Below are 13,486 nucleotides of genomic sequence, written 5' to 3'. Positions count from 1 at the left end.
GAGGTAGGCAACCTTTTCAGGTTTGTGGGCACATTTTTCATTTTGAAAAAGTGTCTGTGAAAAACAAAAAATTATGGAAGCAACTGGGGGGGTGAGAGGAAGGAAGAAATGTGTGGTGGCTGCAGGGAGGAAGCAAACAGTGAGTGGGCACACTGGGGGGTGCCGCTGGACGCTACATTGCTGACCCCAGATTTAACCCACAGGAGAACCTAGACATTTTGATAGGGAAAAACCATTGGTTTGCAGGAAATTGTTAATATTTCCTATTGTTAGTCTTACTGTCAAAAAAATATGTTGGGTTAATCATGACTCACTTAAGCGCTATTGTTTTCAGTGGGTCTGCTTTACGTATGACTAAGTTTGGATCTAACCATTGATGTGAAGGCATATAGCACTGTAGTCTAAATACTTTTTCCTCTTCCTCTTTCCAGTAACACTTACCGTATGATTGAGCAGGACGACTTTGACATCCACACGAGGTTACACACAATAGTAAGAGGAGAAGATGAGGCGGCCATGGTGGAGTCTGTAGGCCTTGCCTTGGTCAAACTACCAGATGTCCTCAATCGCTTGAAGCCCGATGTAGTGATAGTCCATGGAGATAGGTTTGATGCTCTAGCACTGGCTACATCTGCGGCCTTGATGAACATTCGGATTCTTCACATTGAAGGCGGAGAAGTCAGTGGGACCATAGATGATTCTATTAGGCATGCCATAACTAAGCTGGCTCATTACCATGTGTGCTGCACAAGGAGTGCAGAGCAGCATTTGATTTCTATGTGTGAAGACCACGACCGCATCCTCCTGGCGGGCTGCCCTTCATACGATAAGTTGCTGTTAGCCAAAAATAAGGACTACATGAGTGTTATCCGCATGTGGTTAGGTGGGTATTTTGTACATAAATACATATTTTGACTGCACAATTTTGACTCACAAAACAGAATGCAGCCCACCAGCTTTATATGTCGGCCGGCCAAACGTCTGATAGCTATCTTGTTTATTGAGTACACAGCAAAAAGAGGTTTATTTAGGCCCTGGTGGAGCTGCTATCGTGAATTAGTGATCCATACCCCATGCGGGTCTTCTTTAGATGATGTATTGGAAACTGGTGCTTTTCTTTTATGCAGATTAGATTCATTTACAGTTCTGTTCATATCTTACAAGTAGATAGGGAGTAAAAGTTGGATGTATAAACTGGGCATTATAGAACACTAAGGACATTTTGCATTAAATACAATGAATATAAAACAGTGCACCATTCCCTGTACAATAAAAACTTAGCAGTACGTGTTTCTGAGATATTTAGTTTATAATAACCATCAAAATGAGCCAGTTTGTTTCTTTGATGTTCAATAAGAGAAGTTCTTAAGAGAGCAATCCTGTGACCCCTAGACAGTGTCTGGAGCCCATTGGATGCTACAGATCTCGTTCTCTGTGCCCTTAGATAGAGCTGTGAGCACAGAAGAGTAGACACTATTATGGATCTTCCATCTCCCCCACCCCCACCCCCGGTCCCCTACCTGGGCGTGCTGAGGGGAGAGTCAAGTCCAGGTTTCACACTATTCTATGCCCTCTCCAGTCCCTTCCCTGCCCTGAAAGGTATGTCGGCTAGACAGGCTCAGAGGCCCATCTAGCTGCTTTCTGTATGGAGGCTGAAGAAATAGCCTCTGTCCTCTTCTCGGCCTGTCTGGCTCTTGCCACAAGGACATAGGAAAGGCAGAGGGCTCCAACCTTGGAGCCCTCTATCTATTGGGAGTGCAACCCATAGGTTTGTGCCATATGTTTTAAATCTACTCTTGCATTTTGAGAGCAAATGGACTAGCTGCATGGCCTTGGGACTCATGCCTTACTAGCTTTCAGTAGGTTTACAAATAAACTAAAACAAGCCCCTTTCTATCCCTCTCCATTGTATAACATATAGACAGGACAATCAAACATCTGTCTTTAAGAATAAAGTACACTGATGGTGCTATATAAATAAATAATAATAATAATAATAATAATAATAAATGAGGATACCTTTTTTTCCTTATGGCCATGGGTTGTCAGGAGTCTGATCAAATAAATGAATATAATAATAAAAAAATGTCTAATTAAACACACTATTGCATAACTCTTGATCAGATCTTCCTTATGTGCTGGTTAATAATATAAGAAATGGTCCAAGTGATCATTTACTGTGGAACAAAAACTCTTATTTCACAGTGGAATAAATTTGGAGTATGGTTTCTTTTGTTTATCCAGATCAAGAGTAGATTCATTTTTTAAGCCATATATTTCTTTTCTTTTCTTTTACAGGTGAGGATGTAAAACCAAAGGAATATATAGTTGCTTTACAGCATCCAGTGACCACAGACATTAAACATTCCGTAAAGATGATTGAATTGACTATAGATGCCCTCATGACTTTTAACAAGAAGACATTGGTTTTATTCCCAAATATTGATGCAGGTGAGTAAGATGAATTCATATTCAAGACGTTTGAACTTGGGATGGCCGCATAGCTCTTATCCTGCCACAGCTTTATGTCATGCAAAATGTATACTTGCATGGCACAAATAAACAGCTAGTGTTTAAAGTTCTGGTTCCCAGTTGCTTCTTTAAAAAAAAGATATCATGATCTATCCAAACTTAAGTGGATAGATTATGATATCTTGATCTGTCCACTAAACATGGACTTAACTCTCAAATACAAATCAGTGGATATTAAAGGTGTATAACTTTGGGTTATTTTTTGGGCTGTGGTATTAATGTTTAAAACATGACTGCTGTATGACCAGGTAACTGCGTTGCAAAGCTTCACTGTATAATAGATTATTACATGTGCTAGATTGTTTTGCTTTAACGGTGAAAATTTTCTGAAACTTAACATTGTCAGCATCCAGAAATAGAATCAAATGAATTCAGTGGAGCCTTTTCCCCTTTCTGATTAGTACCCTTCAGGATCATCCATGCAGGCTTTAGAAATAGTAGCTCCTCTGTTTTTGTGGTTATGTAATACAGAGTTATGTTTCCAAATTTCAATGACTTATTGTGAAATTATCTATTTTTTCCTTTTACCACAGGGAGCAAAGAAATGGTTCGGGTAATAAGGAAGAAAGGTGTTGAGCACCACCCAAATTTCCGAGCAGTAAAACATGTTCCATTTGACCAGTTCATTCACTTAGTGGCTCACGCCGGCTGCGTGATTGGGAACAGCAGCTGTGGCGTGCGAGAAGTCGGGGCATTTGGTACTCCTGTCATTAATCTTGGAACACGACAGATAGGGAGAGAAACAGGTATTGTATTATTATTTTTAATGCCATGGCACCCTAACGACTAACAGTGTCCTTGTGGCATAAGCTGTTATGGACTAGGGCCCACTGGATCAAGATTGTGAAGTATTGTTCTGCATTGATGAGCATATGTACATGTGCTGGATATGTGTGCGTTGCAGAGCTGCCTTCTAACTTTGTTTTCTTAAGTGTGCCCAGCTCTGTTAGTATTTAGAAAGGATAATTGGCAAATGTCTTTTCATTTTGGGGTAGGGTTTTTTCTTTTCTATTCTATTTTTTTTTCTAGAGAGGTTGCATCCTTTGCAATAGTTCAAACTCATCAATAACTGTGGAATAAACAATCTTTTCTGCAAACCAAGTATAAGATTACTAAAAAGCAGAACTTGTGTCCGCAGCCTGTTTAAGTAAAACCATGTGAGGGAACTACCTGATGAACTAGAAACTGGACAGTAATGTTGCTAATGCAGCAAATACTGGTTAGCATTCTCAGGCAGAGCAGAAACTTTGAAACAGAAAATGGAACAATGATTTCTTCTCTTCCCAGAACAGATCTTGCTTAGCAGCATAAACAGCACTTCCTTGGGGTTCTAGTGTATTCTGGGATCACCCAGCTCTCAAGTTCTCCCTCCCATAGATATTTAAGGAGAATGCAGAGATAAGTGGATATATTCTCTCCCCACCACTGATGAGATTGATGGCAGCACGGGAAACTATGCATGACTCACAAGGTGTTAGAGGCTGCCAACAGAGTAGGAGTACAAATTTATGTTGCGTTTTTGGTTTGTTATTAGCTTGTTCCATTTTCTGTGTGTCTGCAAAATTATATTTTCTGTATTAGTTGTTGATTGGTTGTGTTCCCTATTTATTTATTTATTTATTTCCTTTACATCCTGCATTTTTTTCCCTCTTGCAAGGAACCCACGGTGGCTTCCATGATCTTCCTCCTCTCCATTTTATCCTCACAACAATCCTGTGAGGTACGTTAGGCTGAGAGTCCAAAGTCACCCAGTGAGCATCTTGGTTGAGTGGGGACCAGAATCTGGGTCTCCCCTGTCCTGGTCAAAACTCTAACCACTACACCACACTGGCTGTGTTTTTGATATGTAGGGGAAAATAACACCACCGTTATTGTCTAGTTTCTAGTTCATATGTCTGCTATGTTGTTAGAATAGCTTCCCCCCCCCCCCTTGTATCTGCATGAGTTAAACCAAATCCCTCTCTACAATAGTAAAGGGGATGTGCTTTGTGCTTTGTGCATACTGAGAGGGCGCCCTTAGTGGGCAAGAGAAGGCTCCTGCATATCAGGGCACCACCCAGGCTTGTAGGGAATCCATGTTTAGTGTTTCGTTGTTTAAACTACAACACCTCATCCCTGTTACTGAAAAGCTCAGCCAGGATGGCTTGTGCATGTGTGTTTCCTTCGCATCACCCTAACACCTTCTTTAATATGTTTTATAGTTCTGGAAAGGCTGCATGGCCTGGGAAGCTCCCCAACCTGATGCCCTCCAGATGTTTTGAACTACAACTCCCAGTATTCCTGACCATTGGCCACGCTGGCAGAGGCTGAGGGGAACTGTAGGCCAAACCACCTGGAAGGCCACAATTTGCCCACCCTGCCCTAAATAATTATACTAGCATATCTGTCGACAGTGCAGGTGTAACAAGTCAACTGCAGTGTCGGCATTTGTCATTATTTGCTGGTGCAGCAATAGGTTCTCCCCATACCAAGCATGTATTTGCTAGGAATGCATTGGCAGCATTCAGAAGCAAGTACTTTTCATTTCAATTTCCTCCTATAATATTGTTTTACTGCTTCTTTTTTTAAAAATAAAGGTGAAAATGTCCTTCATGTTCGTGATGCTGACACCCAGAACAAAATACTGCATGCTCTGCATCTCCAGTTTGGGAAACAGTATCCTTGGTAAGTATAACCATGCAAGTGACTGCAAGAGATATTTAGGCGCAATCCTATGCCAGGGCTCGTAAGCCTTCGAATGTGGGGGCTTACGGGCATCCAGTGCTGAGCTGGTGGAGAGGTGGAGTCAGATCTTTGCCTCCGTGCTTCTCCTCCTGCATTTTGGCTAGACAGGCTTTTTTGCCCATCTCGCTGGGGCGCTTCAGAGTAAGAGGAAGGAGGCTGGGGAGGCCTCGAGATACATGACATCCCGGCTTCCACAGTCCCCTACACTCCGCGTCCCCCCAGCATCCCTCCTCTACTCCCTCTCTGAGGTTCTCTCCACTCCAGCTGCGAGGGGGCGGGGCGGGAAGTGTGGGTTCCTGGCTCAGCACTGGCTCTGACCTCAGAACCAAGGATCCAAGAAATCCTACAGACGCTGCCATAGGATTTCTCTCTCCAGCACCGGGAGAGCTATTTTGGTAACTTGCCATCTCTTTTCCCAGCATCAGCCCAACACAGAGGTGCTCTGATCTGTGGCATCAGTAAACAGCTGCTGTTGGCTAAACGATCATAGTGTAGTGGCTAAGAGAAAGAGGGGGGAACTGGGGATTCCTCAGGTGAGATCTCCTCTCACGCCTGCCGTTGCATTCATTCTCATTTTATATTTGCGTGCTCACAAAAGCATGACTAAACACAACAAAATACCTCCATTTTGAAAAACAATTCAATTAAACAGTTTTATAATCACAAATATCACTACAATTGCATAAATGTCAAAATAGCAAAACAATGAATTATTAAATTCATAACCAAGTGTTAGCAGGAAAAGGGCAAAACAACAACAACTAGCAAATGACAGCTAGCAGAACTCTTTCCTCTGACTATACGCCATGGCCTCAACGGCCCCGCTAGGATACAGGGGGAACAATATTATTATTATTTATTTATATAGCACCATCAATGTACTAGGCTTCCTTTCCTGGATGATGTAAGGCTTCATGTATGTGAACTGCTTTGAGCACGTCAGAACTTGAGCACTTACAAACTCTCAATATTCCTATAAACACAAGACCCCGCTCCACGCTGGCAAATGGTGCCCCTGATTCTGCCATTGCAAACTCAGCCATTTGCCTTTGCTTGGTCTCCTAGTGGATTGTTACAGGACAGCTGTTTATGCATGCCATCGATCAGGCTGATCATGGGCCAGATTTCACGAAAAATCATGCGGCCTAATCCTGAGGCTCTCTTCAGTAGCTGATAGAGGTTAGAGCCTAGAAGGGCCTATGGCTGTACCAGCATACAGTTAACAAGTACTGGTATCATGTTGGCTTTGCAGAGCTGTCATACTTACCTTGCAGACATATATGCTGTTACAATTGTTTAGGATCAAAATTTTAGCTACCACTGGCACTGGAGTGTAGATTTTTGGTGCGGTTGCCCAAAGTTGGTTCACCTGTGTTGGCCGAAAGGTCTCAATACGTAAAACAGAAGCATTTCCTCTGTGTGGATTGATATGATCATCTAACGTCAAAATAACGTCAAAATAATGCATTGAGTGTGGATATCTTGCGTTATTTCCCCATTTGTTGTAATAATTGTGTGTTGTAGTGTGATTTTGTAAAAAAGAGCCAAAAAAAGCTGTAATATAAATACAGGAATTTGTGTTGTGCAGTGACTAAGAAGATGAACTAAAGATCAGGATCTCCGTGGCTTGAATCTTACCTCTGCCATAGGTGGCTTTAGGGGAACCACATTCTTTCAGTAGCCTTTACCTGCAATAGGAGGATAATAATACTGACCCACTTTACAGGATTTTCAGGATTATTGAGATAATGTATGTGATGTACCTCTCTATAAATATGTTTCCCACCCACTTTTCACCACAGCCCAGCTGATCAGCTAGACTGGAGCTGCAGTGGTGGGGGTGGTGGATACACACTGTTTTATTAGCAGCAACTAGACGCAATTTTTGCCGCTACCAACCCCCAGCAAAACCACCTCTGGGATTGCTGTTTTCCTGATGCTAGTAGTGGCACAGAAACTGCGATCTCACTCGAAATTGCTGGGGAAGACAAATGCCGTTCCCAACCCTCAGCGACCTCACCTGCCATAGTGTGTTTTTTCTGCTGCTTTTAGCAGAGTGATCACATCACTAGGGACTGGGAGAGGTGAAAGTTTCTCCCAATCCCCGGGTATCCCTAAGTCCGAGCGTGCAGGTAGGGGATGTGGAGGGTGCAGGTGGGGAGGGAGAAGAGTGTGCATTTGTGAGTATGTGTGTGGCAGGGGGATAACACTGTAAATGTGTGTGTCTGGTGGAGGGGAGTGAATATGTTTGAAGGGAGTGTGTGTGTAGTGAGGAAGAGAGTATTTGTGTGGGTGCTCTCTCTGTGTGTGTGTGCGTGTGCACGCACACACAAGCATATATCCACCCCGCACCCCTGCATCCAACACCAGATGTAGTCCTTGAGGCTAAAACGTTGCACACCCCTGCCTTAAACCTGGCTTTTTCAGTTCAAATTGGTGAGATTTAAAGTGTTGAAATGTGATTGAATTTTACCTAGACGTTCTGAAGTTATGTTTCTTACAGGTGCACAAATTCCTAATTATGAGCACCTGATGAATAAATGACATACTTCCTGATGCAATATACTGAAATCAGAAATGCAAATGCAGCAATTTGAGATTTTTTTTAAAAAAAAAAAACTGGGCAACTGAAACATATTTAAGCGCAAGTTACCATACATTTGCATTAGGATGCACAACAAAGTTATTTTGACCCTCCCACCCCACCTCAGATTACATGTTGAACGGAAGTGTAACATGAGCTTGGAAGAGTGTTAGTTACAGAGACAACATTTAATACAATCTCGTGCAATAGTATTTTTGTCTTTTTCCTACTTATCATCTAGAATGCATTGGTTTGAATTGTACGCTGTATTATGTGTTTTTTTACATGTTGCAATTGCTGCCACCTAATGTTATAGTTCAAAAATATATGGAGATGGGAATGCTGTTCCAAGAATTTTGAAATTCCTTAAGTCTATTGATGTCCAAGAGCCCATTCAGAAGAAATTCTGCTTCCCTCCTGTAAAAGAAAGCATCTCCCAAGATATTGACCATATCCTAGAAACACAGTGCGCACTGGCAGTGGACCTGGGTGGAACAAACCTCCGAGTAGCAATTGTTACAATGAAGGTAAATAGAAACTTAACCGAGAGGGTGAGAATTTATTTGCTGGACTGGGACGTGGGTGACATTGCCAATTTTAAATAGAACAATGAGCCACGTTGCTCTTTTCAAAACCTGCCTGGCATGCATGTACACTGTTTCACTCAAACACATGGCAGACCTTCCAGGAGACTGGCACGTTGCCACTGTATTGGAGGTTCAAACCCAAAACCTCTGGAACCAAAAGGCATGATGTGAAGTAGATTTGCACAACTTGAATATAATACACCATCGACTGCAGTAAATATCTATTGATCCACCATTGCAAGTTCTCCATAAAAGAACACATACAAATATAAAAATACATGAATGTCCCAATAATCCAGAAAAGGATAATACACATGTATTAAATAATCCTCAGAATAATGGGTTTTTTGGGGTTTATTTTATTTATGTAATTACATTTATATACCACCCCACAGCCAAAGCTCTCTGGGCAGTTTACAAAAGCTAAAAACAGTAAACATTAAAAATATACAAAAATTAAATACCATCAGAAACATAAAAACAACAGTATAAAAACAGCAGCATCCATTTAAAACAACAATTCTGTTTAACAATTTTAAAATCCTGAACAAGTTTGGGATGATGTTGAAACACTGTTCCAAACAGAATGTAGTCCTGTGACATTGCAGACGCGTCCTGTTTCAGAAGACATGATGAGGAGCTCTGAAAGTCTCTAGCTGTAGTAGTGAGAATGAAATAAAAAAGAGCACATCCAATCCCCGAATAAAAGCCCAGAGAGGTCCACACATACCCCACAACACTTGCATATCATCCATAATCATGTGTATTTTCTTAGCCTTTGACCCTGACTATCATATACTTGTCAGCCTGTGGAGAAACCACTTTTAATATAAGGGAGGGTGACTAGACTTCTTTTTGCAAGGTTTGATGTGTTTTCCCCTTTTGCTTAGGGTGACATAGTTAAGAAATATACTCAGCTCAACCCCAAAACCTATGAGGACAGAATAGAACTGATCCTTAAGATGTGTGTAGAGGCTGCCTCAGAAGCAGTAGATCTGAATTGCAGAATTCTGGGTGTGGGTAAGTTTGACAAGCATTACATATTGAACAGTATTGTGCCCTTTTCAGTACTATACGTTTTAGGTATAATATAATGCTGGGACATTTTTTAAAGTGACCATATATAGAAAATAGCTAAAGGCAGACATGATAGTAAAAAACTGCAAAATGTATTAGTATACCATATTCATGTGAGTGTACAATTCTTTAATAATAATAATAATAATAATCAGATTTTTCTGCAGGCTAAAAAGTAAAAATGTCACCGTTTGAAATGGGAGACACCAGCCTCTCATTGGCCTCTCAGTCCCTTGCAGTCTTTCATCCCTTTTATTCTTGTACTGTTGTCTTCTCTTTGAGTTCTGCATAACTGCAAGGAACCATAAAAGACAGGCCAAAACGTGGATCTAAGGAATCATAATATGCAGATATAAAGAGAAATTTATATTCTTGAGTCGTTTACCAAATGGTAACCATTCTTTGCTTGTTTGGGAGCATTATTGATGAGTGCTTTTTTTAAAAAAATTAAAAAACTGAAAAGACTGATGACGGACAGAGGCTGTTTTATTTTGTTTCTTAATGTCAAGTTGACAGTTGAAAAGCTTTTCTTTTAGATTTTTCAGCATTACCAAATTTGTATTAATTGTGTTTTTCTTTCTTGACCTGCTTTGGGGCTCAGGCATTTCTACAGGCGGACGGGTAAATCCAAGAGAAGGTGTTGTTCTTCATTCCACAAAACTTATTCAGGAGTGGAGTTCTGTTGATCTGCGGACTCCGATATCAGATGCTCTACATTTGCCAGTGTGGGTAGACAATGATGGCAACTGTGCAGCTCTGGCAGAGAGAAAATTTGGGCATGGAAAAGGAGTGGAAAACTTTATAACCCTCATCACTGGGACAGGTATCTATTTGCTCAGGCCAAAATCTGGCATAGAGCCTGGGGCATTGAAATCATTTGTCTTAAACACACTTCAGTCTTAAGAAATCAGAAGAGCTACGCTGAATCAGATCAAAGGTCCATCTCACAAGTAGGACATGAGTGCAACATTACACACATGCATCACACACACCATTCATGTTCCCCAGCAATTGGTATGTAGAGGCATTCTGCCTCTGATGCAGGAGGTAACATCGATGACATCATGACTAGTAGCCATTGACAGCTTTATCCTTTAATTTGTCTAATCTCCATTCTTTGCACTATTTCGCTCCCACTAGTTTCCACCACTCATCACGGTCTAGTGTTGGATCAGTAAGCAGCTTAAATACCATTAAAGCCTGAGTGAACAGCCATGGCTTTACTTGGCACCTTAAGATAGGTGCCAAATAAATGAGATGCCACAAATGAAAATGCCACTGCTGAGATGCTCCTATCCCTAGTAGCATTCCTATCCTCATGTCTGAAAGTGGGGGCACTCGAAGCTGAGCTTCTGCAAAAAAATAATAATCATGTACCCTATGGGAGCAAGTGGTTCCTCAGATATCTTGATCCGCGACTGTTTAGGCCTTTATACGTATTTTCCACACACACATCCTAGATATAGATATAGATATACACACACACACACGCACACAAGTAAAAACTGTATTCAACAAAGGATTATATATGTTCACACAATATATCTCATTCCACACTATAGTGCTTAGATTGGCTGTGGTTTCCTATTATGTGTACACACTATTGGTGATATGCGTTTGCCATGATGTGATGTGCAAAACAGCCCTTGGTCTCAGATAATTCAATCCTATCTATTAATTGTGGAACCTTACATAGGGTGACCATATGAAAAGGAGGACAGGGCTCCTGTATATTTAACAGTTGCATAGAAAAAGGAATTTCATCAGGTGTCATTTGTATATATGAAGAACCTGATGAAATTCCCTCTTTATCACAACAGTTAAAGTGCAGGAGCTATACTAGAGTGACACAGCTTTAACTGTGGTGATGAAGAGGAAATTTCACCAGGTTCCCCATATATACAAATGACACCTGCTGAAATTTCTTTTTCAGTACAACTGTTAAAGATACAGGAGCCGTGTCCTCCTTTTCCTATGGTCACCCTACCTTATAGTAACCAGCACCTTAGAATATAGTGTGCATTTAAAAGAACACTTTTTAAATAACATGAAACAGAGACTAGGAAAATTAAAATGTATGCCTTAAGGTGTGTAATGATAAATACATTTCTCTCAAGATATATACAAATATTATTAACTACATTTCTATACCACCTAGTAGCTGGGTCACTATACAAAAATAGGGTTCTGTGATGCTATAAATATCATTTTCAGACCTTGTCAATAACTTTCAGGTATTGGCGGTGGAATCGTTCATCAAAATGAATTGATCCATGGAAGCTCTTTTTGTGCTGCTGAGCTTGGGCACATTATGGTAGCTATAGATGGACCTGAGTGCCTGTGTGGGAGCCATGGATGTATAGAAGCATATGCTTCTGGAATGGCCTTGCAGAGAGAAGCTAAGAAATTGCATGACGGTAGGTATTGTGTTGAACCTATCCCTTCATGTTTATTTATATTCACCTTCCCCAAATCTGGTGCCCACCAGATGTTTTGGGCTACAACTCCCAGGATTCCTGACTATTGGCCATTTGGGATGTGGTTGATGGGAGCTGAAATCCCATAAATCTAGGGGGCACCAGTTTGGAAGTAATGCAAGTAACCTAAAAAAAAAAAAAGGTTCACCTGCTATATATTTAAATAATTACAGTGTCAGAGTAGCACTTAATGCTGTATTCCTAAGCAAATAAAGTGGCAAGATTTTCAGAAGTAAAGTGCTCCCGATTAACTGTGCTCCCATCCAAACCAGTAATTTAAAGCTTCATGTCAACAAAGGACCTACAACAAGGTTAATCTTGCTCCATTTGACATAAACTGCTCACATCAAATTTTGCATGTGATACTAAGGGTCTTCTTTCCACCATTTTTCATGGTTGGTTAAATGTAAGAAACAACCACTCTGTTTTCACTCCTTAGTCACTACAACCTCTTCCTATCTCCCTTTTCTGTCCAAGCAGAGGATTTATTGTTAATTGGCGGGATGTCTGTAATGAAAGAAGAGACAGTAACTGCTGCACATCTCATACAAGCAGCTAAACTGGGAAATCCAAAAGCTGACAACATTGTTAGAACAGGTAAGTGTGCAAACGTAAGGCAGAAATCTTTATTAGAATCCTGGCTAGAGATAAAGATGTGATGTGGTAACTTTATTGTTGTTGATACAGCAGTATGTTGATGTCAGTTCCAAAGTAACATTAGTAAAAATGGCTAGGTCCTTGCCCCAAGAAGATTACATTTTAAGTTTCACTTGGAGGGAACAAAGGGAGGGAAAGAATAGGCGAGACAAGGGAAGAATGTGAGCAAATGTAGCTACACATATCACAGGGTGGTGTCCAACTAGTGTTCTTCTGCCAATGGAAGGCATCCTTCATTGGGAGAGAGCAATTTTCAGCCCCCAGGTGCCTCCCATCTGTTCTGGAGGGTTCCCCAACCCTCTGGAGCAGATTTTTGAGGCTTTAAGCTAGGGGTGCATAACATGTGGCCCTCCACATGTGGGGGATGATGGGAATTGTAGACCAGAACATCTGGAGGACCTCAAGTTGCCCACCCCTGCCTTAAGCAGAAGATGGAGAAAAGCCTATGTTTGGGAGAGCCGGGGGGGAGGGGCTTCCTTACTGTAACGTGCCAGTTTTGACAAGAGATAATCTATATCTAATAATTCAAATCCATCTTTATCTTGAAATCAAATAATTCTCCCCATCCCCCGTTGTCACTCCTTTTATATGTGGAAACCTTCCTGTCTTCCTTATTTCTTGTATCCCAAGCATGTCTCCTCTACCATGTTTTTAATTATTAGAACTTGGCCAGCTGCTTCTAGGGAGCTACTAAATGCATAAAACATTCTCTGTAGAGGTGCAATGATACCTTGTAGGGAGTGTTGTCTTTTGACTCATAAATATATTACTTATGATTGTTACCACACCGTGTGGGATCTTGACATCAAAGTGTTATGTGTCGGCTGTTTTGGACAGTTGACAGTGGT

The 13,486-nt window shown here is 41.1% G+C and overlaps 1 protein-coding gene across 3 annotated transcripts in view; it reads left to right on the top strand.

Annotated features, from left to right (window-relative positions):
* GNE (glucosamine (UDP-N-acetyl)-2-epimerase/N-acetylmannosamine kinase) overlaps nt 1–13,486 on the top strand; it is a 47,374-nt gene that overhangs the window by 31,788 nt on the left and 2,100 nt on the right. For all 3 annotated transcript variants that reach the window (XM_063129097.1, XM_063129098.1, XM_063129095.1), the window contains exons 3-11: nt 432–883; nt 2,299–2,451; nt 3,066–3,278; nt 5,109–5,196; nt 8,157–8,367; nt 9,318–9,447; nt 10,106–10,327; nt 11,739–11,921; nt 12,462–12,578. In XM_063129097.1, the coding sequence (XP_062985167.1) occupies nt 432–883; nt 2,299–2,451; nt 3,066–3,278; nt 5,109–5,196; nt 8,157–8,367; nt 9,318–9,447; nt 10,106–10,327; nt 11,739–11,921; nt 12,462–12,578 (1,769 nt within the window). The remainder of the gene's footprint in view (nt 1–431; nt 884–2,298; nt 2,452–3,065; nt 3,279–5,108; nt 5,197–8,156; nt 8,368–9,317; nt 9,448–10,105; nt 10,328–11,738; nt 11,922–12,461; nt 12,579–13,486) is intronic.

This window comes from Elgaria multicarinata, chromosome 6 (genome assembly GCF_023053635.1).
Source record: "Elgaria multicarinata webbii isolate HBS135686 ecotype San Diego chromosome 6, rElgMul1.1.pri, whole genome shotgun sequence".
NCBI lineage: Eukaryota > Metazoa > Chordata > Lepidosauria > Squamata > Anguidae > Elgaria > Elgaria multicarinata.
Note: the sequence above shows the minus strand (reverse complement) of the source record. Positions and strands in the feature narration are given on the sequence as shown.